The sequence below is a fragment of the Branchiostoma belcheri genome, unplaced genomic scaffold, assembly GCF_001625305.1.
Source record: "Branchiostoma belcheri isolate BF01 breed outbred unplaced genomic scaffold, Haploidv18h27 scaffold66, whole genome shotgun sequence".
NCBI lineage: Eukaryota > Metazoa > Chordata > Leptocardii > Amphioxiformes > Branchiostomatidae > Branchiostoma > Branchiostoma belcheri.
The window spans coordinates 211,493-233,820 of NW_017804309.1; the positions used below are offsets into that span (position 1 = coordinate 211,493).

General features: G+C 42.5%; 3 protein-coding genes and 1 long non-coding RNA gene across 4 annotated transcripts; 1 reads left to right on the plus strand and 3 right to left on the minus strand.

Annotated features, from left to right (window-relative positions):
• Window positions 1-657: 657 nt before the first annotated feature.
• LOC109483837 (glucose-6-phosphate exchanger SLC37A4-like) lies at window positions 658-5,741 on the minus strand. Its single transcript, XM_019786989.1, has 9 exons — window positions 5,541-5,741; window positions 4,665-4,897; window positions 4,187-4,322; window positions 3,784-3,900; window positions 3,503-3,652; window positions 3,272-3,357; window positions 2,784-2,897; window positions 2,186-2,324; window positions 658-1,796 (listed from the first exon to the last, which is right to left on the minus strand). The coding sequence occupies exons 1-9, from the start codon at window positions 5,686-5,688 to the stop codon at window positions 1,627-1,629; spliced, it is 1,293 nt and encodes a 430-aa protein (XP_019642548.1). The 5' UTR covers window positions 5,689-5,741; the 3' UTR covers window positions 658-1,626.
• LOC109483838 lies at window positions 5,642-6,857 on the plus strand. The gene is made up of 3 exons (XR_002141039.1): window positions 5,642-5,739; window positions 5,967-5,968; window positions 6,762-6,857. It is a non-coding gene; the product is annotated as an uncharacterized LOC109483838 (long non-coding RNA).
• Window positions 6,858-7,371: 514 nt separating this feature from the next.
• On the minus strand, window positions 7,372-9,301 carry LOC109483845 (N-acetyltransferase 14-like). Its single transcript, XM_019786997.1, has 2 exons — window positions 9,271-9,301; window positions 7,372-8,773 (listed from the first exon to the last, which is right to left on the minus strand). Exon 2 carries the CDS (start codon window positions 8,703-8,705, stop codon window positions 8,025-8,027), a length of 681 nt encoding a protein of 226 aa, XP_019642556.1. The 5' UTR covers window positions 8,706-8,773; window positions 9,271-9,301; the 3' UTR covers window positions 7,372-8,024.
• A 1,719-nt stretch (window positions 9,302-11,020) lies between these two features.
• Window positions 11,021-21,959, minus strand: LOC109483844 (fibropellin-1-like). Its single transcript, XM_019786996.1, is given in 24 exon segments — window positions 11,021-11,628; window positions 12,064-12,237; window positions 12,655-12,762; window positions 13,015-13,128; window positions 14,345-14,458; window positions 14,905-15,018; window positions 15,204-15,317; window positions 15,568-15,681; window positions 15,973-16,086; window positions 16,296-16,542; window positions 16,783-17,106; window positions 17,266-17,327; window positions 17,675-17,845; window positions 18,115-18,265; window positions 18,374-18,444; window positions 18,607-18,755; window positions 18,757-19,078; window positions 19,364-19,420; window positions 19,616-19,805; window positions 19,989-20,064; window positions 20,186-20,409; window positions 21,048-21,104; window positions 21,413-21,460; window positions 21,639-21,959. Coding segments are annotated over 24 exon segments (3,894 nt in total). The 5' UTR covers window positions 21,822-21,959; the 3' UTR covers window positions 11,021-11,032.
• Window positions 21,960-22,328: the final 369 nt, after the last annotated feature.

Consider the following 22,328-nt stretch of genomic DNA (forward strand, 5'->3'; position numbering starts at 1 on the left):
CTCGTCCTACATCAGTCTATCAGACTATACAACCAGACTGTGTAAACGTGTCATATCTGGGATGCCCTGTTGATTTAATGTATATATTTTAATAGTATGTATATATGTGTAATATATGTTATGTACCTTATCTTGCTGTTATTGCTGTAAATACCAATGCCATTCAGGCAACACATTTTTGTATGTCTGTAACGTTGGTATGAAATAAAGAATTGAATTGAATTGTGTAAGGAACCCAACACACTTATCGCTGGAAGACTTACGGTAGAGGTGACCTGGTGTGCTTGACCAAATTTTTGGGGAGATTAAGACCCTGGAACTTGCATTCCCTCGCTTCACTCAATGACGATAGTGTTCATGTTTGGCTAAGTTGTAACATCATTTTTTTACGCACACACCGTGACATTGATTGTACGGCTTGGGAGCAGGCATGTTCAACGAAGGGAAATGTTGAATTTGTGGGAAATTGCTGAGCCAAACGACACCACCTATCTGAAAACATTGAAACTGCAACATAAGCATTCTGAAAATGACCACAAATTGCCCTTTTTGCAATATTTTACTTTGTATAGACATGCACTGTTGATAGTATAGGCTACAGGGGTATATTTAATGTAATGGCTGTATAGCCCATGACTGGCACCGTACATCTTAATAAGGTTAGATTGGTCAGGTAGGGTTTTAAAAATTGTGGTATGTCCTGTTTTAGAACTTTTGATTTAGAACAATACTTCAAAGATTCAATAGATCACACTTCATCATTTCATTTATTGTCATTTTTATCACAAATTTCCTATAGAAGGACAGAAAGAATGGTGAAATTATATTAAATTCACTTTCTTAACATTTCAGATAGGATAGAATTGCACAATATCACGTCATACAGTCTGGAGGCATGCACACTTACTGAATGCTGCAAACCCAATTGGCTCTCAATGCACCAGTGGTATCCATAAACATCCAATGTTTACTGCTGTGGTAGGTGTTTGGCACTAGATGTTCAGTAGTTTTGGGATTAGGCAGCACAGAGAAGGTTTAATATAATGTTCCAAAGATAAAACATGCAGACACTGCTCACACCAGAAATAGAATCTGATACTTTACATGTACATGTACTTCACAATAGATATTTTCTTCACTTGCTGCAGGAAAACACCACCATAATGATTGCTTATACCTTGAGGTAGTTTAAAATGGTTAAAAATCCATTTTCACTCAAGTTCAAATATGTGCTAATTTGTACTCATGTCTACGCTGGCCTAGCTACTGGTACTAAAACCTTTTGGCACAAGACTGCGAGTGTCATGTCAATTGTTACAGTCCTCTAGCTATATGGCTCATGATTAACTAGAATTGCTTTGCTCTCATGGTTATTAACTTCATTTTGGAACAATTAACTGTTTCCACCTTGATTTAGCAGTTTCAGTTTTAAACACTTCCTCCTGGAGTCCAGATTCAATATTTACAGCCAGTAAAGGACAACTGCACAATATTACATCAAGAATTTGCAGCTTAAGCCCATGCCTATTTGTAAAAGACATGCATCATACCAAGACTTCCTAGTCACTGTGGTCACATCTACCTGTATGTATCATACAGGAACCCAGGTAACCTAACCCTAACACATCAAACACTTTTCTGTGCGGAAGTAGGACCAATTCTAGTGTTGATATTTCTGGCTATGATAAACAGGACCAGAGAAACGGCCACGCTGATCTCCAGGATGATGAAGACAGTTTCCCAGTTGTAGTTCTCGGCGATCAGACCGAAGGGATAGCCAGCAATCAGGCCTCCAACTGTAACGCATTGGACAAGGAAGGACTTTAGAGATTACCATGATAATGATTATACAACACAAAATCTGTGTAAGGTATCAAGTACATGTTGTGTATGCAGACATGGCATTCATTTATTGGCACTTAAGGCTACAAATAAGTAGAGAAAAGGTAATAAGTGATAAGACTATGGAATGCCTGATGTAAAGAATGGTTCAAACAAACAAACAAACAATTAGGATTTCAGCATTATCACAGAATTTGAAATTTTTCATCCAATTTGACCTCTTCATTCAGCCTATTAGGACCTACCAGCAAGAGCCCATCATATATGAAATAATATGGGTCCACATGGTAAACTGTTGCCCTCCATGTAAGCCTACCTGGTTTGTAATACTGAGTGTACTTACAGTTAGCAGCCAAGGCCACGATGGCACTGCTGGTTCCTGAGAGGCTGGAGGGAGAGTTCTCGATAGCGAGGACTCCGAACAGGTTAATGGCACCGTATGAGGTAAAGCCGATCAGAAAAGCAATTGTCATGATTGTCGTCTGGAAGAAAAAAAACACATCTTCAAACTTTTTCAAGTGCTTAAAGCCATGGTTAGAAATGATAAGAAAAGCATGTCAACAAATTAAAAATTAAATGACAAGCTTCTGTGGTGCAAAAGGACAGGCATGTAATCTCCAAGCAGATCTTTTGGTGGGGGTAAGACAGTATCAAATTGGCCAGTCTGTATCAGACTGGCCAAGGTGGGGAAATGGATACAGACTGGCCAATTTGATACTGTCTTACCCCCACCAAAAGATCTGCTTGGAGATTAAGGCATGTACAGTGATGCAATTGACAAGGGCTGAAGAGCTACAAAGCCAGAGAAATTATATATCATCTTCAATATGACCTGGCCAGGGTTAGAGTACTTGACCTCCTGAATACAAAGTTTTAGCATCCAACCCACCCTACTGCGTATACCAGTTAATTAGTTTAAAATGAAGGTTTGATCTGCTGACCTCCAGTGTGTCTGCCTCCACACGATCGCTGAAGCCGTAGAGAGCCAGCCCCATGGTGGCCAGCATACTGATGACGTAGGGGTGACGGGGACTGCCATAGCCAGTCAGGGGGGTCTGCATGAAAACACAGAAAATCACATCAAAAAGGGATAATCAAAAAATACATATTGCAATGGTTATTGGTAAAAAGGCAAAGAAAAATATGGTGCAACAAGATATTAAAGCTGAAAACAACTCTGAATTATGTTCAGATTATTCTGTGCTTTTTTTTTTTAGGTCGACCTCTGACCTCTCCTATTGATTTGAATTTACTCTATTGATTTGAAGTTACTTTATTATTTGTAATCATCATTATGTACAAAGTTTTGTTATCTATGTTTTATTTTATTGACCCCAGGAAGAATAGTGCTTTTAAGCACTAATGGGGATCGGAATAAACAAACAAACAAACAAACAAAATAATAAATCATAAGAGGTGCAAGACTTACTGCTTTGACCATCCTGTCGGTGACCATACCAGCTATAACACTGCCAAAGATGCCTCCAAGTTCAAGGGAACTTGTGAACAGACTACCTGCACAACAAGATACATAAAAGCCAATTAAACATAGTGTCAAATAAATGTCCATCCATCCATCCATCCATCTATTCATTCCCTCATTTATTCATTCATTCCTTTATACGAAAAAGAAAGCAAAAAGAAAGAAAGAGATACTGACCTACATAGGGTTCATGACCTTTGTCCTGGATGAGGAACAGCTGACCCCAGTTCAGACAGCTGGTCTTGACAGCAAAGACGACGAAATATGTGACAGAGATGAGCCACAGGTACGCGCTGTCCAACAGGGACAGCATGCTGGGGGCCTCACCTGCAGGAGGAGCATGGGATACTGTATGTAAAAAGTACAGTAAAACTTTCTTTGTATCTTTGTCAATCAGTCAAAGCAACTAACCATATATGTATCATATACACCAGCTTAATTTAGTATCAGATGCAAACCTTTAGATTCTGTGGTTTTCTTCTGAGTGGTTGCCACAATGTTTTCCAGTCCAACATGTGACGGCTCGTCCACGACTAGGCCATAGGAAAGTACAGCTAGCGCAAGGGACAAAACACCTGTACAAAAATGCACATGGTCCATTAGGGTATTGATAATAAAGCATTCATTATGGCATTTGTAAAGTAAGATCTGAATTCAGAAACCGTCTTTCAAATTCCAAAATTTGTGATGCATCACAGGAAAGTCCCCCTAGCAGATCCCTTTCAAACTGCATTATCAACAGAGGCCAGCTCTCATAAAGCCTACAAAAAAAGTTCATGGTTGATAATCTGCTTCCTCTGAGAACAAGAAATGGATGTTGAACACACACTACTATCAGTATACTAGAGCAATGTATCGTACCTGGGATAAGAAGGCCTGCCCTCCAGCCATACCTGGTGGCTATCTCCATGGTTACCAGCGGCCCAACAAACCCCGCCAGGTTCATACTCGTCGCCAGGATGCTCCACCATGTACCGAACTGGGACGGCTTGAACCACTGGGGAAACAAATAACAGAAATGTGCGTAATAGTGACAAATCAAGCCACTGGAGAGTCAAACGTTTCAGATAGCATTCAATATCTTTCATCAGTGACTCAGAGAATGGGTCAGACAAATGTATAACTCATACTCGTATTTTAAGGAGTCAATTTCATAGACCTTGCATAGAAATAACAGAAATGTAATTTATGGCTTTGTGGAATTTCTTCCAGCACGAATGAACAGCTCAAGTGCTCACATCATTTGTAATCCTCTATTTGCAGTCCCTAAGTTTACAGACAGTGTCCTTACAAAGGTGATGCACTATATATAGATAAAAAATAGGTCAAGTGTACCTACCTGTCGTAAGACCTTTGCACATGCCGGCCAGCCGAAGCCCTGGACCAGTCCATTAATGAACCACAGCAGGGAGTAGAGCAGCACGGAGTCAAAGAGAATGAAGACGACATTGCACACCCCACAGAGGAACAAACCAACGGCAAACATGGAGCGAGCGCTCAGGTGGTCGGACGCCAGGCCACTCAGGAACTTGCTGAAGGCATAAGCCATGGTCTGACTACTGATGACCAACCCTGTGCAAGAGAATGTTACATGTACCTTTAATACTTAATTGGTAAAGGCACAGGCCAATTGGTATAATGGCTACTGATATTACCAACCCCTCACATGAGAAAGTCATCTTTAATTTAGAGAGACAAACAATATTCATGTTTATTTATCTAAAAACTTGCTGAAGCTTTGAATAGTCTAGCAGCTGATGACCAACCCTGTACATGAGATCTTTTAGAGCTGAGCTGCAGCTGGTCCTATAGATGGAGAGTCATTATGCATGTGACCTAGATCTTTCAACCTCAAGTTGTATTTTATGCCATGGGCTGTAAAGTAGGGCAACGGGTGACTTCAAATACTTCAGAGTCTATAAGTATAAGCTGTCAAGGTGTATTATATATAAATACACATACTAGCATCACTAATACTTGTCACATTGTTAATTGTCAGCCAGAATAACATTAGACATTCTTACTGACTCCCTGAATATTATGGTGGTGAAACTGTCAGATAACTCCTATTTTGTCATCATTATTTATAGTTTTTAAGACATTTTGAAACATCCACTTTCATCTCTGAGGATTTATCTTAAGGCTACCTTAAGGCATTACCACACATTCCATCCCATCCTTATCAAGTACAGAATATTTCCATCAAGGTCGTTACCAAGGTCACTCTGGTCCAGCCCCTCCTCCATGACGACAGGCATGATGAAGCCGAAGGACTTCCGTGTCAGGTGGTAGAAACAGTAGCCCACATACATGGTGGCGATGATCACCCCACGGTGCCGGTTGTACTCCGTGTCACCTGCCATATCTGTGCAGCCTTCCTTTCTGGTCGATCCTGTGTGGAAATTCTAAGACCTGTGGAGGGAAGGGAGGGAGGGGGGCACCGATTTAAGTATGTAACGTTAACGTTATATATACTGCACTGCACCGACTTCTGGACTGTCAAGTGAGAAATTTAATCCGCTGGCTAAATATACATCATGTACTGTGAAACCTAATATACCCCTGACATGCATAATAAATACTTTAGAGGAAGGGTAAAAATAGAACTTGTTCCAGTGAACTTTGGTCATTGTAAAGTCAGTTGTGCAATTGCTAAAGTAAAAGTGCAGAAAAGTGTGTGTAACGTTACATGATAAACTAACATCTTTTTTTCTGTAAGAAATTTGTCTTCTTTTTTTAAAGCTTTACTAGAAACATATAATGAAATTACATATTTTACACAATGATATGAATGTACTTCCCTTGACTGTCTAAAAAAAGATTAAAACTAAAAGCTCAATACAGAGAGATCAAACTAATAACATTAATGATACTGGAGTACATGGCATTGTACAATACAATGATTACAACAAATATTCCGACACATAGAATAAGGAAACATGAGAAATGAAATGACAGGGGTAGAAAAAAAGAGCATTAAAATACCACCTTTCTCCTATTTACGTTTGTGGTGACGGTTTCAACCCAGACTATCAAAAGGCCTATCAATCAACAAGGAGGTTAACAAGGGAAGGAAGAGATTCCTTTCTTAAGGCTCGGGTAGTACGTAGGGACGGGGCCCATACTTTAGATGTGGTGAAGTTGTGTTTTGATGTGTGGCTTTCTTTAAACAACGTAACGTTATAGTTATATGATGTTCCTTCCAAAATACTGCAATATTTAAGACATTTAACGTTACCATCACTCTGAATCAGAGTGAATACTAGTACTTGCTTGATCACCTTCGTTGGACACCAGAAGAGTCCATTTGCTTGACACTCTAGAAAGTTGTACAAAAAGGAAACAGAAAGAAAGACAAGGAGACGACTAGATAACAGGCGTAACAGAGACAACAACAACAAGTAAAAACAACAACGATCTGCCACGCCCACCTCAGTAATTGATCAGTTTTGCCGCTCTCAAACTGCTTCCAAACTGCAGCAGAACAGACCATCCTCCAACATGTGTTTGTCCTGTGTGTCGCATGGTTTGGGCACAATTGTTACAAAGACATCGTCATGACGTTAAACAAACACACAGACCCTCGCCACACACTTCTACAACCAATAATCTGGATGTACCGGAATATCGTATGACGACCGTCGTCTGCTATGCCTTGGCGGCCATCTTCGAGTCAGAGTGTCAGCACGGTCATTGACCCGGCTTGGAAGAGTTCATTCTTATATGGGTGAAAAAAAAGACGAATCAAGGACATGCTTTAGGTCTAGGTATATATTCTTTTATGCTATATCGGCATTGAGTTTATAACGTTGGCTTGTTTGTTTGTGTAAATTTAAAGAATTGATTATTTGTACTCTTAGCTCGGCCTCAGGAAGTAATCATGTCGACTTGGACAACAAAGTCTATGTTATCAAAATAAGGGTAGTTTGAGAAATTCTTAAATTGACGTTTGACAAACCAGACCAATGGACACCACCTAAAACTGTAACATCATCACGCGTAGGGCAAACATAAACGTCTTAATGAATGAATCCCACTCAAATGAATGAATGAATTAATTAATGGTTTATTTGAAACATACATCTTAGTATAATAAGCAAAATAGCACCCATGGAGTACATGTATAGTAACTGAGTATGTTATATAGAATGCGATTACAGGTCAAAAATATAACATTGTCATTGAAACGCAATTGAGAAACATCTATCGTTACATGTTGCAATACCGTACGGAAGTCAAATGTCGCTATCACTTTCATTGACTAGTTATTCTTAATCTCCAAGCAGATCCTAGGGTGGCAAAAGGCAGTACTAGTATCCATTCGCCAGAGACTAGAGAGAGAGTCCATACGCCACCTTTAGATTGAATTATTCTGTCACTGGCCGTCAGATGTCTAGCCAACAAACTAAAGAAGGGCTGCATTTGTGTGATCCTCACAGACGAAGCTGCCAATTGCAACACTGAGCCTAGTATATAAGAAGATAGAAGCAAGCGGTGCAGGATAGAAAACCTTACTGTTACACATGAATGATAGTGATATGGTACGGGTAAGGTACGTTGTTAGATAAGCCGGGAAGCTACCTGGTCCGAATTTTATTTTTCTGTTATGTACTAACTTGTACATATATCTTCAACATACTTAATGTATGAGAAATGATACAAAGAGTAAATTATCTATAAAAATCATTATTATGGTTCATTATATCAGCTTCTCTAGTCGTATAACAGCTTTCGGTGTCGTCTCGGTGATAACGAATCCACATTTTTGATACAGAAGCACAGCTTCCGGCTGAAGAAGAGAGGTGGTTAGGAACATCTTCTTGACGCCGTCGGATTTGCAAAACTCCTGGAAACTTCCCATCAAGCGGGTTGCCACTCCCCTGCGCCGGTACTCGGGTAGGACGCTCATCCGCCGCAGCTCGGCCGTGGTGTCGGACGTCCTCTCCAGAGCCGCGGTCCCGATGATCTTCCCGCCGCAAACCGCCACCCAGAACCTGCTGCCGGGTTTAGCGTTGTACCAGGAATACAGGTGCTCGAGCTCCATTCGTTCTTTATGCACGTATTTCCCAAACTCAACGTAGATGAGTCCCCAAATGACGGGAAGACTCGAGGCGACCGTCAAAACCACAGAAACGAGCACAGACACAAGCACAGAGTTTGAGAATGCATAAGATATTGCCATGAAAAAAAGCAACACGACGCACATGACCCACAGTGGCTGGGGATCAAGTCTTCCTTGGATCACCGCGCGCAGCGCCTCAAATGCGGCGCGGATCGTCACCGTCTGCCGGTAGAGTCCATCCACGACGATGTCACGTGCTACGGTCGCCTCCTCCTGGCGGAGCTCTCTGATGGTCACACTCTTCACGTCATTTTCCATGTCGGCGGATTTTACCGGGTCAAATGCCTTCCTGAAGTTTCAAGGCTGTCCGAGCCAAGATCTAGTCTCTGTGGGAACGGGAAAACACATTCAACTACTAGTAGCTGAAATCGTGATGACATGTGTTTGCATGCCACGTCTTTGAAGGATAAACAGTCTTATAAAGAAAACATGTAATTTATGTATAATAGCATATCAATAGACCTCACTAATCTATGATTATCTACGTAGGTCACAGTTTTAGTATCAAACGTTTTATAATGGCCGATAATATTTCATGAATTGTGGACTCTTACTAGTAGAGTACGTTTGATCCTACTACATGCTCAAGAAATGTGCAGCAATTCGTACTGAATGGGGTTACTATTAGTGTTTAAAACAGCCCTCAAAATTATATATGGCCGGTACAGGCATACCGGATCATACCGGTGGGTGTGAGAGGAGCTGCTCAGTCAGGGTGACTTGAGTGTTGGGGTCAATCGCGGCAGTGTAAATTTATATCATATAACGTACGAATCACGTAGAAGACCCTCAAGCTAATCGGTTAAGGTAAGCAATACTTTACCAAAAGAGTGTCGTCCGGTAAGTTGCCTGCGTGGCCATTTTGGAGTCATTGTCTAAGTGTCCGCACGGTCGTTGACCCGGCTTGGAAGAGTTCATTATTAGATGGGTGACTGAGTAACGCTTTTAATAGTGTGTGTGTGTGTGTGTGTGTGTGTGTGTGTGTGTGTGTGTGTGTGTGTGTGTGTGCGCGCGCGCGCGCGCGCGCGCGCGCGTGCGTGCGTTCGTTCGGGTATTATTTATGACAATTTTTGTAGGAAAAATTAATTACGATGACTTTGGTTCAAAATATCGTAAACTTCCTACAGATAAATTGATAGATTTTTGGCGTTCGGCAATTGCACATTGTGACAAGCTATGCGTACATAAATACTTTTCCCAATTTCTCACAAAGCATGAATGAATGAATGGATTCATGGTTTATGGCAACGGCCATCCCTTGTGTCTCCTTCACTCTTCAACGTGTCTGCTCACCTTAACAATATAACAAACAAACAAACAGACAGACACACTGCAAACCTTTGCAACTTAACAGGAAACGAGTTATATTTCGGAGCTTAATAACGGTTTCATCTTCGGGGTATCATCGACAGCACACAAACACCCCTAGATAATTCGATATATCATGTAGTTTATCAAGCAATATAACCAGTGATTAAAAATTGCAACAGATTGTCTCTTCATTATACATTTGGTCCTGACACAAAATAGCATCAGCAAGCAGAATATGCTGTTGTCGTGGAATTCATTAACTTTCAGCATCAACTTACACACACACACTTCATAAAATACAAATATAGTCACAGCAATAGACCGTTTACAGCAAACTGTTGACATGTATAACACCTATGAAATGACACCGCACCCACAATGCATTGTTCTAGTCACCCATAAATCATCCACAGTGACTGAGTCATCCATAAGTCATCAGTTTCTGTCACCAAGAAATCACAAACTAATTCAAGTACATTCGATTCATTGTAAAATTTGAACAGATAAAAAAAACGGTACAATTTGAATCATGCTTTTACCCACCGGAATCTACACTCCAGACAGTTATGTTCTAAACTGTTGATACTGTTAACTAAGCCAAAACTGAGGCATTTCAGGCATTTATGGTATGTGTGCTTCAATATAAACAAAGGTACTACTAACACGAGATGTTTAATTGTCAAACGTCTTCTGTTTTATAAAAGATATTACTCGTGCCACAATGACAATCCTTCTCAAGAAGCAACTTATTACCAATGTATATTTTTAAAATAATTGTAGTGTATGAAAATTCTAAACACAGCCTAAAATATCTCTTTAGTCATAATGCATAAAAATACACTTTTGTATTGTCTATAAGATATTTTCGTCTGATATTAATAAAACATCTGTAAAGACCAGAGAAAATGTTTAAACACCTTACGTTGCAGATCGGGGGCGGATAGAATAAGATCTCATAAAACCCACATGGCTAATCTTCATGCAAATTTCATCACAGCATAGAATATTTCTATTACCAACGCTATTATTATTTGTCAATGATCGCAAACTTTGTGATGAACACACATTACATAAACACCATTATTAACATGTTACCTCTTGGCCACACAAAAAGTGAGCCACTGCCCTGGACAAAAATGATGATACAAAGCAGAACTGGTAGAATCATAGATTGACTTATTCATGTAGCTCTGATCTACTGCACATTGGGTTAAACTGTTCGAAGAGTAGGTTAAGTTTAGTTTCGCCAATCTTGTCAACACAAGCTTACAAGGCTAGGTACAGACTCTGGGTCCCAACATGTCAACAAGTGTATTCAGACTGCTCATGGAGGATACGAAGTAATGGTCATCAAAGGGGGAACTTGCCATGTCACGCATTGCAGTGAGGTCGACCCCAGCCACACCAACACAGATAATTGTTACTCCTGAATTGCGTAATGTCTGAGCTGGAGTGATAGCATTAGGTGAAGGGGATACTTCCCCACCGTCAGTTATAATGACAGCAATCTCTCTGACACCAGGTCTCCGATTGTTGCGGAACTGAGTATACAAACTTTCCAGTGCACAGATTTGACCTCCAACATACGAACTGGCGGGGTTAGAGCCACAAGTTGACCCCATGCTGGAGGACGTTAACGTGGCAATCTGGTTCAGAAGGGTGATTTGGTTCGAGCTATGTGTCAGCGGAATTGTTACATGATCACGGCGGACAGTAAACCTTATTAGCCCCACCCTTGCTTGGTTGGTGCCTGATCCAATCGGCAGACGGCTGGCGATGTTACGCAAAAGTTCTTGTACTCGGCTAATGTCAGGTGCAACGCTTCCACTAGTGTCTACAGCCACGATGATGTCAACCGCAGTGTTACATGCTAATTATAGAATTTAGAGAGAAGAAGAAAACATGTAACTTAAGTTTGATAAGTCAAGTCAGTGGTCGTACCTACTCGGTGGTACAAGCTTTGATAGCAGTCTAATATCAATACCAAATTTCATATTGTAAACTGTAACGTTGACCTGTGTTGGCCATAGATTACAAAATATTGAATTATGAACCTGATGAGCATTGAATATCATATTGACTTACAAATTTTAAACTGTAGCACATTTTGTCATTTTTGTAACAAGTAAACTTCCGTGAAAGATTATATTCTGGGCCCTCTGGCAATTGTAACCTCCTTTGGGAATGCAACAGATTTGTATCTTTATCAGCATGATATTGCCATTAATTGTTACGTTGTGGGTATATAGCGCTTTAGCTATAGAGTAGCAGCAGAATTGTAGAAAACAAGTTTGAAGATATTCACCTTGACATGTAGCGCTACCACTCCACAGTCCGGAGGAACCACATACACGCTCGGATGTACCGGAGAGAAAATACCCACTGTCACATGCCAGGACGCAACTTGAGTATGCATTATTTCCGTCTGTGCAGGAAACTGTGCCATGCGGTAGAGATAGAGTAGAGCAGCCTACTCTTTCTGATGAAGAAAGAGATAAATACACAAAAGGTTGAATTTTCAGATAACACGAGACTCTTCTACTACCTTTTGCTTTCCATTACTTCGAGATGTTTCCCTAGGGGCTCAATTATATTCCGAATAGTATACCGAAAAATCTATTTGTCTTTTTTAACATCGATGATTTTCTCCACCTTGTCAATCACCTAAATCTGAGATGTTTTCCCTCCCGACAATTAACAATCCTGACACATGTGACCTACTTTTACAGACGGTGTAACGCCAGGCGCTTCACGAAACGAATGTCGGGTATCCATCATACGTATGAATAAGAAAAACAGGATGGGATTTCTTATCCTTGTAACGCAAATTGTAAACAATATCTTCAGTATCCATTGGCCAAAAGTGAAACGACTTTGAAATGATAAAATAGCTTACCACAGTGTGTTCCTGTGAACCCAGGCCTGCACGCACACGTGTAACTGTTGACACCATCCGAGCAGGTTCCACCATTGCGGCATGGATTACTGGCACATTCGTTGATGTCTGTTGATTGAAGTAACAAAAGTGACGAAGTTTGCAAGTGTTAGACACGACAAAGTGCTTAGCAAAACAAAGTCATTCAAGTACTTTTGATATAATTTGTCTCACTTTCGTCGACGGTTGATTTGTATTACAACCCGATGATCAAGAAGTTTCAGAAGCAGAAATGTAATGTGATTGTAAAACACACCGCCAAAGGAGGAATGCCATAAAAATGGCCAATGTGACCTTCAAAAGGAATCGTTTCCACCTTACTTGTTTCACAGTGTGTCCCTGTGAACCCAGGTCTGCACACACACGTGTATCTGTTGACTCCATCCGAGCAGGTCCCGCCATTGCGGCATGGATTACTGGCACATTCGTTGATGTCTGATCAGGTCGTAACAATGAAAAGTGTAAGACATGACAAGGTCCTTGTCGAAACCAATTGATACCAGTAAGTTGAATAAAATTTGCCTCATCTTCGTCATAGTATCAGTTATATCACAACTTTCTTTTTCAAAGGCATCAATGCGGGAATGTAATATGGGTGTAAAGCACAGCCAAAGAGGTATTGCACAAATTGGATTGATGTAACCACAGAATGAAAGTTTCCACCTTACTTGTTTCACAGTGTGTCCCAGTGAACCCAGGCCTGCACACACACGTGTATCTGTTGACTCCATCCGAACAGGTCCCGCCATTTAGGCATGGATTACTGGCACATTCGTTGATGTCTGTCAATGAACAATGTAGAACATATACCGGACATAATGATAAATCATTGCGGGCACAATGTTCCTCGTCTATCTATGGCCGGGCTAAGAGAGAATGGTCAAATATGAATGAACTCATCTTCAAGACGTTTCGTGTTCAGGAAACAACAGGATGGAAGGAATGACTTTCGACTATAAAAAAAAGCTTCCACTTACCTGTCTCACAGTGTGTTCCTGTGAACCCAGGTCTGCACACACACGTGTAACTGTTGACTCCATCCGAGCAGGTCCCGCCATTGCGGCATGGATTACTGGCACATTCGTTGATGTCTGTCAATGAGCAAAGGACAAAGAATTCATCACGGGAAATAATGATAAAACATTGCACATTGCATGTTCACTTGGACTAGGACCTCTCGTCTATCTATGGCCGGGCTAAGAGAGAATGGTCAAATATGAATGAACTCATCTTCAAGACGCTTCGTGTTCAGGAAACAACACTTATGGAAGGAATGACTTTCGACTATAAAGTTTCCACCTTACTTGTTTCACAGTGTGTCCCTGTAAATCCAGGCCTGCACACACACGTGTATCTGTTGACTCCATCCGAGCAGGTCCCGCCATTGCGGCATGGATTACTGGCACATTCGTTGATGTCTGTTCAGGTCGTAACAATGAAAAGTGTAAGACATGACAAGGTGCTTGTCGAAATAAATTTATACCAGTAATTTGCATAAACTTTGCCCATGTTCGTCATAGTATCAGTGGCATCACAGCTTTCTTTTTCAAAGGCATCAATGCGGGAATGTAATATGGGTGTCAAAACAGCACCAAAGAGGTAATTCAAAAATTGGATTGATGTAACCACAGAATGAAAGTTTCCACCTTACTTGTTTCACAGTGTGTTCCTGTGAACCCAGGCCTGCACACACACGTGTATCTGTTGACTCCATCCGAGCAGGTCCCACCATTGCGGCATGGATTACTGGCACATTCGTTGATGTCTGTCAATGAACAAGGAAGAAAGAATTCACCACCCGAAATTAAAGAAAAAGGATTCAACACGGGATTCAACACTCACTTCTATCTTCTTGTCTATCTATTAAGGTTGCACAACCATCTCAAACATGTTTCTCATTCTGAATGCGTTTCCTGCACCGAACACAAGAACTTTATACACGAATGGGGCGAGCGTGAGTGAATCCACCTTACCTATCTCACAGTGTGTCCCTGTAAATCCAGGCCTGCACACACACTTGTAACTGTTGACTCCATCCGAGCAGGTCCCACCATTGCGGCATGGATTACTGGCACATTCGTTGATGTCTGTTGATTGAAGTGACGAAATTTGCAAGTGTTAGGCACGATAAGGTGCTTATAAAAACACACCACCAAAGAGGGAATGCATAAAGATGACCACTGTGACCAAAAGTAATGGTTTCCATCTTACCTGTTTCACAGTGTGTCCCTGTAAATCCAGGCCTGCACGCACACGTGTAACTGTTGACTCCATCCGAGCAGGTCCCACCATTGCGGCATGGATTACTGGCACATTCGTCGATGTCTGTCAATGATCAAAGAAGAAAGAATTCATCCCTGGAAATAATGATAAAACACTACACATTTCATGAACAATGTTCACTTGGACCTATTGTCTATCTATAAAGGCTAAGCAGGAATGATAAAAGCTGAATGAACTTCCGGACTTTTCGTGTAAAGGAAACAACACTATAAATGTTTCTATCTTACCTATTTCACAGTGTGTCCCCGTGAACCCAGGCCTGCACGCACACGTGTAACTGTTGACTCCATCCGAGCAGGTTCCGCCATTTAGGCATGGATTACTGGCACATTCGTTGATGTCTGTTGAGGTAATAACAGTGACAAAATTTGTGTCAGACACGACACGGTGCTTATAAAAACAAATGCATACAATTAGTTTTTAAAAAATTTGTCTCACTTTCGTCGAAGGTTCAGTTGCATTGCAACCATCAACATGTTTCATACTGCAGCAATGTAATCTGAGTGTAAAAACAAATAAGCAAGAAAGGTATGCAAAAATATGATCAATATAGCCATCAGAGGCCATCAGAAGGAATGGTTTCCACCTTACCTGTTTCACAGCGAGTTCCCGTGAACCCACGTCTGCACACACACGTGTATTTGTTGTCTCCATCCGAGCATGTCCCGCCATTAAGGCATGGGTTGCTGGCACATTCATTGATGTCTGTTGAGGGCGTGACAGTGAGGACTTTGTGTTAAATCGTTGCGTCTTTACCATAGACGATAGCAAATGAGAAATACAACTGAATGTAGAAAGTTAACTTAGATCTTATCGTCTGTCCATAAAAATACGCGCAGCACGTAATACTAAATCAAGGTGAACCCGACTTGAAGACATGTGATGGATGCTAAGTAGTACGCAGCAGATAGACTAAGTGGTTCTTCATTGTCGAGAGCGACCCCCAACCCCCACCCAGATCTAGTCGTAGAATATGCCTTAGATCGTCACACATACCTGTTTCACAGTGAACGCCTGTATACCCAGGGGCGCAGGTGCAACTGTACATGTTTTCCAGGTTGTTGCACGTCGCTCCATTTTGACAGGGCGCGCTCGTGCATTCATCTATATCTGTAGAGCATGAAATATGTTAGCCACCTGAAAGGAATGTCTGTATATTTTACCGGATAGATATTAGATGGCTCACAGTTACCAACCTAAAAGACCATTATCAAACTCTTCGTCCAGTCCCGGAATATACAACTAGGAGAGGGATTGTGTGGTTCTTGCAAAACCTATGACAGGGTCATATATGTACATATATGTATCAATAGTCATACCTTGACAAGCTTCCAGGCCGATGGCATCCAGATCTACGGGAATGCTCCAGTTCCCGGTGGCTCCACACCTGTACTCGACCAGGAACTGCCTGACGTACCCTGGTCTGCAGTGCAGGGCGCAGGCGGCACCGAACTGCTGGTCTGAAGTTTTGTTGTGGGCTGTGGAGCCATCGAAACTCAGGGCACAAATCGTTTCCTCAAGACCAACACTAGAGCAAGAGAAGAATCCGCCGGAAGGATCTGAAAACTGACGATCGATAGACGTGTTACTATATAGTAATGCTTCGACTCCTCGTAACAAAATTAAAATTGGGCAGCAACAAAGAGACAAGAAATGGTAAGCCACCGTAGTAGGTGTCTCAGTCACATCGACGCTTTTTGAGGTTTCTGTACCAGATTTCGTAATGTTTTCTGATTGATTACGTTCTGATGAGTCCCGTTCACTCGACCATTAGTCGGCTTGTTTATGGTATGACAAGATACTTACCGGCAATGGTCCGCAGTCAGCCGGTTCGCAGTGGGTCCCGTTGCCGACCGCGCCGTGGGCACACGCGCAGGCATGACTCTGGTGGCCAGTGACGTAACAAACGCCGAGGTCGTCGCTGCAGTTGTGCCAGCCGAGACTGCAGTAGCCGGACGGGCTGCACAGCGGCTGCTCGTCCCACTGGCCAGATGACAGGCATCTGTACGTGGTGTCACTGGGGAGAAGCTGGTTTCTGTCGTTCGTCAGTCTGTAACCTGGGTTACAGGTGGGTCTGCAGGAGTCACCAAACTTGGTACCCGCGCAATTGTTGTAGCCATCGCTGATAGTCTGAAATGGCAAACAGGACACGTATCCATATCCATTGTATCCATAAAAGCATGACAGCTTATCTTTCATTGGTTAATTTCAACAGGATCTTATGTCAGAGTGTGACTACAAAGTATATATATCATGCACGTGTACTCGAAGTGACAACAGTGTACCTACATTCGGCACCCCGCAATCCTTTATCTCGCAGAAGAGATCCGTCTGGTTGACCAGGTTCTCAACTGCAGAAGGAAAATGTAGGTCTTATGCATGGAAAAAAAGCATTTTCAAAACAGCAAGTGTCCTAGAAGCTTGAGTATGAAAATGAAGGAAAGGGACTGGTCATACCAATCCGCAACATATATTCCAGTCAATCCAGGGAGAGAGGGGCTATGGTATAATTTCCTTGAGAGCACGTTGGCCCTGGAGCTGACGAGCTAAGTTTTGTAGGCCCTGGATGCAGTCTCTCATCCAGGTACCCTGATCCAGGCTAACAGGTCAAGGCTGACCGCGGATTTTAGTAATATCAGCTATTGTCGCTAGCGGGCGTCTAGTGTACACAATCATTGATGATATGGGGCTGCCTCACCTAGCATATTCCCATTCTGTAGTGTCCAGTTACCGTTGTGATCACACCGGATCTCCGTATTGTTGGTCCTCTGGTAACCTCCATCACAGACCGTGGTGCAATTGTGTCCGTAGGTTAAATCTCCGCAGTCAAACCGAGTGTGTGCATACTGAGGAGAGTCGCCACAGCGTACTGGAACAGAACGTTTTAACATCGTTTTCGTCACCGCGTAACACACGTGCATGGTTTTGTCAAATGGGAAAACTTCAGTGACCGAGCCTCACAAGATGGCATCCTTCTCCTTTTAGGCTAGTCTGTCAACAAGGTTGTGACGGTTAGAACTGTCACACAAGCTGAAAAATTATGGTTCTCAGACCAATAGGTTCCAGGACTATTCCGAACTTCAACAAGACTTACATGTGTGTGAAAAGATATTTTGGAATGTAAATTTTTGTTCTTACCTGGATTGCATGACGGAAGTCCACTCCAGTATCCTAAGCCGGTGCATTGAAAACTGTCCTCTCCTGTCGGTTCGTAACCGAGCCGGCACGTCAGCTGACATGTCTCCTGGTATGTTGATCCTGAGCAGTTTAGCAGCCCATGATCGGGAGCCTGCAAGTATTTTACACATGTTATGCATGCGCATACGATCAAAACGCTGGAAGAACATCATGAAAGCACCAGTGCAACACCAATGATTTCACAGAGCTGTTCACATACCTGCAAATGCCCATGATCGTTGTCACAGTCTATCTTTCTGCAGAAAGGCCTCCTCGAAGCGTCAAAAGATTCTGTGAGTATGAGAAGTACAGTTGCGTTAGATACTGACAAAACTGGAAGGACATTGTTCACACACGCTCTCAATGATGGGTGCGCGCGCACATAGAACATAGTAAACATCAGTTTTACTACGCTTTAGTATCAACAGTGAAACCAAGAAACATATTCCTTACCGAGCTTTGCCATCTCCATTGTGAGATTCATGTTGAGAATCCAGTTAACCAAGTCCTGACCACCAGGCAGCCCTGTCAGTCCGTCTCGAAGTGCGCTGTCCTTGTAAAATGTACCGTTAACAGCCGCTGCCCGAAGTGTACCTTTTACGTAGCGGCTGATCGCCCGTCACACCGATACGAGCAAGGACCGCCGCTACTGCATCGGCATCGGTGTTGTTCGGGATGCCCAGGCTTGTCGTCAGGATGTCTGTTGTTGCGTTGGTCGATCTTCCAATACCGAGGAACGCAGAGAGCACCCTCGGGTGGATGGGCGCGAAGCTCCCGCTGTTGCAGAGGACCAGCCCGGCATCATCCTGGCGGAAGCCCCAGGGGCAGCTTAGCCGGCAGACCCGGACGGTATGGTGGGTGAAGGTTATGTTGTCACAGTTGAAGGTACCGCCAGTCTGGTAGTCCAGGGGTACATTCTCACACACTGTACACATGATCACCAATCGATCAATTAATCGACCCGTCTATCAGTTGCAGGAAGAACTAAGGTCTAAGGTAAGGTCTATCAATTGTTCAATAAAACGGTTCACATGTGAAAGACATGTTGAAATGCGCCTACCTGTACACAGCATCAGGTTTGAAAAGTATCAATAAAGTGAAGGCATCACATATATCAATATAGTGAAGACGTCAAGTTCAATCTGATGGACAGGTCTTGTAAATCTAAAATAATTCAAACTGTGGCAGCTGAGATGAAAATGCGTCTTACATTCGATGACTGTTTCCACGCAGCTCTGCCCTTCAGCACAGACGGGGGACTGCTTCCCTGTGGGGACGTTGTTTAACGAAGTTAATAATTGACAATAAATTAAAGGATAATACAGTTACACCGCAATTAAAGTATGTAATGTCCAGAATTACCATATATAAAGCTCGACTCGATGATTTGTCAAATTTGTTGTCTGACCTACAACGAATTGAATTTCATTTGTCAAAAGTACCGAAGTAGGGCGGTATTTACCAAGCAGCACCCCCAAGACACACCCCAAAATAGCTGCCACCAAAGCCGCCACCAGCAAAGCCAACAGCAACACCTTTTTCTTCTTCCCGTCAGCCTTTTTCTCCGGGGTTACAATGGCCACATCAGGGTCTTCGGGTTGGATAGAAGCAACACTCGGTGCCCTGGGGGGCTGATGCACTGTTAGCTGTTCCTAGAACAGGGATGTACGGATTTCGGTGAGTGTGGCGCGTATCATGCGTGGGTTTTAGACGTTCCAATAACACGAAGACGACGGCTAACGGGAAAAACTACTAGTAGCTTGGCAGGGCCTAAATTTGGTCGCCATAGCCAGCGGTCACCAACAAAGTTATTTTCGATTAAGATAATCTAGTACCTTGACAGGCAACGTCTCAGGATCGTCCTCGTCCAGATCCTCCACCTCAGTTGTTTGGCTTCGCTCATCAAAAATACTGTAAAAACGTTCAACAGTTGGGCAATGGACAATTACAAGAATAAAAGAAAGATGTATAACTTAAGCCGTGAATACACATTCTGTATCGTACGCAACTTGAGGAGACATTGGAAACTTACGAGATTTCTGATGCTGTGCGGATCTGGTTGGTGTCCGGCACATTTAGTTCCAGGGAAGACGTGTCCGACTCTAGCTCTTCTACCGAGTCTGTGTCTGGCTCAGGCGAGGAGGGTGAGCTGCCCAGCCCACTCTCACTGCAGCTGTCTGTCTCAGGTATTCCGACCGAGAACGTGTCGTTCTCCGTTTCAGGATCCTCCTCTATCTGCACCTCGTCATTCGGTTCCTAGATTTGATTAAATACACGAATTAATTCGCACATATACATAATATATACATAGCAAAACTTGTATAACAAATCTTTATTTGAAGAGGTTAATATTAGACCAAGAAGGTTATATAGTAAACCCCAGTTTGTATGCTGTGTTTGCTTTGTATGGACGTCTGCTTCACGTGCACACAAAAGGCACTGGCTGTAGTTCTGTGCGAATTATTTGCTTTCAGAAAATAAATGGCAGTTTAATACCTCTATCGTCTGGGGATTGGACCCAGTTCTGTTTAAAAGTTCTGACGTAACTCTTAATGTATAGTCTGTTGTCTTGGTGTGGTGTAACCTGGCTTCACGCCAGCACGGAAACGTTTTTTGATCACGGAAACGATCTTAGCTGGATTGTGTCCGTTACCAATTTTCTATCAATGTGACGGGAAATCTGGGCACCTGGCGGACGTACATGTACCCGCTGAACGTTAAGGCTCAAGTTAAGGAGGTACCTGCATATCATATTTTTATTGAACTTTAAAATAAGTACGGACGTAAAGTATGTTGCACACATGAAGCTCATACCAGATTTTCCACTTTTTTTCTTTTTGTAAATAAATGGCCACGATACACACACTGTGGAAGTCACGAAGCGTACATGTTACCTCCGCTGTCTTCAGAACATCCCGCCAGGCGTTAGCAGCAAGAGCGATGTGGACGGGCTACAACAGAGATGAGAAACATGAATGTAGATACAGTTTGTAGAAAAGGAGGTACACCAAGCTAACGAAAGGACTCAAAAAGTATTTTGAGTCCTAAATGACCTTAAAAGTACACGGAGGTAAAACTCTCCATCATCAGAAGTTATTCATATAAAGCGTGAGTTGATCCGGTCATTTCATGCAAGTGGATTGTCTTTTGCTCATGTGTGGCGTTGTGCACTTCTGTACGTAACGTTAACGTTTCCCTTCTTTGAACATAACCAATAGACATGTTAGACATGCATCTTCAACCGGTAGTCACAACTTACCTTGGTCATGCGTGGTGGAGGTGGAGCTGTTTCTACAGCCCCGCTTGGCTGAAACAGAGCAAATTCGTGATAAAAAATAGTATAAACTGGTGTGGATACTTAAGAACCACGCGTAAGTTTTTTTGCAAGCTGTGTCCTGTTGGCGCTTCCATTGCTCTATCTATTGCTAGAAATGTACAAAATATCTCAAATTTGTTTTTCCTTTACAGAGAGAAATGTATCGTACCTTAACTCTCGATGCTTTGCGCTTTTTGGTGCCGAGGTATGACGACTGGACGATTCGAGAAGTCATCAGGTGATCGCAGTACGTCCCGCTCCATGCCGATCTTGTAGGCCCACCCTCCGAGCTCAGAGTACTGACGACGGACAGCCGACTGAACGCGTGCTGCGTTTTGTCAGGGGGAGGCATTTTAACTGCTATTTTATGCTTACCAAAGGGAGGATGCAAAAATTATATTTAAAAAATGCGAGGACCTTCTACGAAAGTACCGGCAAAGAATGTTGCACCTCTCGCTGTGGACCTGTTTAAGTACTGCGCAATCTTTGATCCGACGAGGAAATGACTCTCGTTAAAAACATTGACATATTGACATAAAAAAAAACTGCTGACGTTATGTTCATTCCACTGAGTTCATTCCATTTCTGCGAAACTTACTCGTGTGCTTGAGCCACTTTTCTATTATAGCTTCCTCCGTTTTGTTTGCAACCTAATGAATTTTAAGTTTATCTTAGTTTATCTCTTGACCCCATCTGAAATGTACATAAGATTGGTCTCAAGGCAGTTTCCTCATAGGCCCTGACATTGTGCTTTATTCGTCACCTATTGTTCTCTTCTGAGACATTCCCTGGAACCAATGCTCGTAACAGAGGACGAAGTACGTCAACAGCTATTTAAAGGTCGGAAAGTCTTGCGGCC

Bases quoted from the DNA above. Each gene is read 5' to 3' on its own strand.
- LOC109483837 (XM_019786989.1), bottom strand. From the start codon at position 5,688: ATGGCAGGTGACACGGAGTACAACCGGCACCGTGGGGTGATCATCGCC. The intron at 3,358-3,502 runs GTCAGTATCTCT...CTTGTTGTGCAG, and splicing joins AGGTCATGAACCCTATGTAG to GTAGTCTGTTCACAAGTTCC. The intron at 2,898-3,271 runs GTAAGTCTTGCA...GTTTTCATGCAG, and splicing joins CCGACAGGATGGTCAAAGCA to ACCCCCCTGACTGGCTATGG.
- LOC109483845 (XM_019786997.1), bottom strand. From the start codon at position 8,705: ATGGAAAATGACGTGAAGAGTGTGACCATCAGAGAGCTCCGCCAGGAG.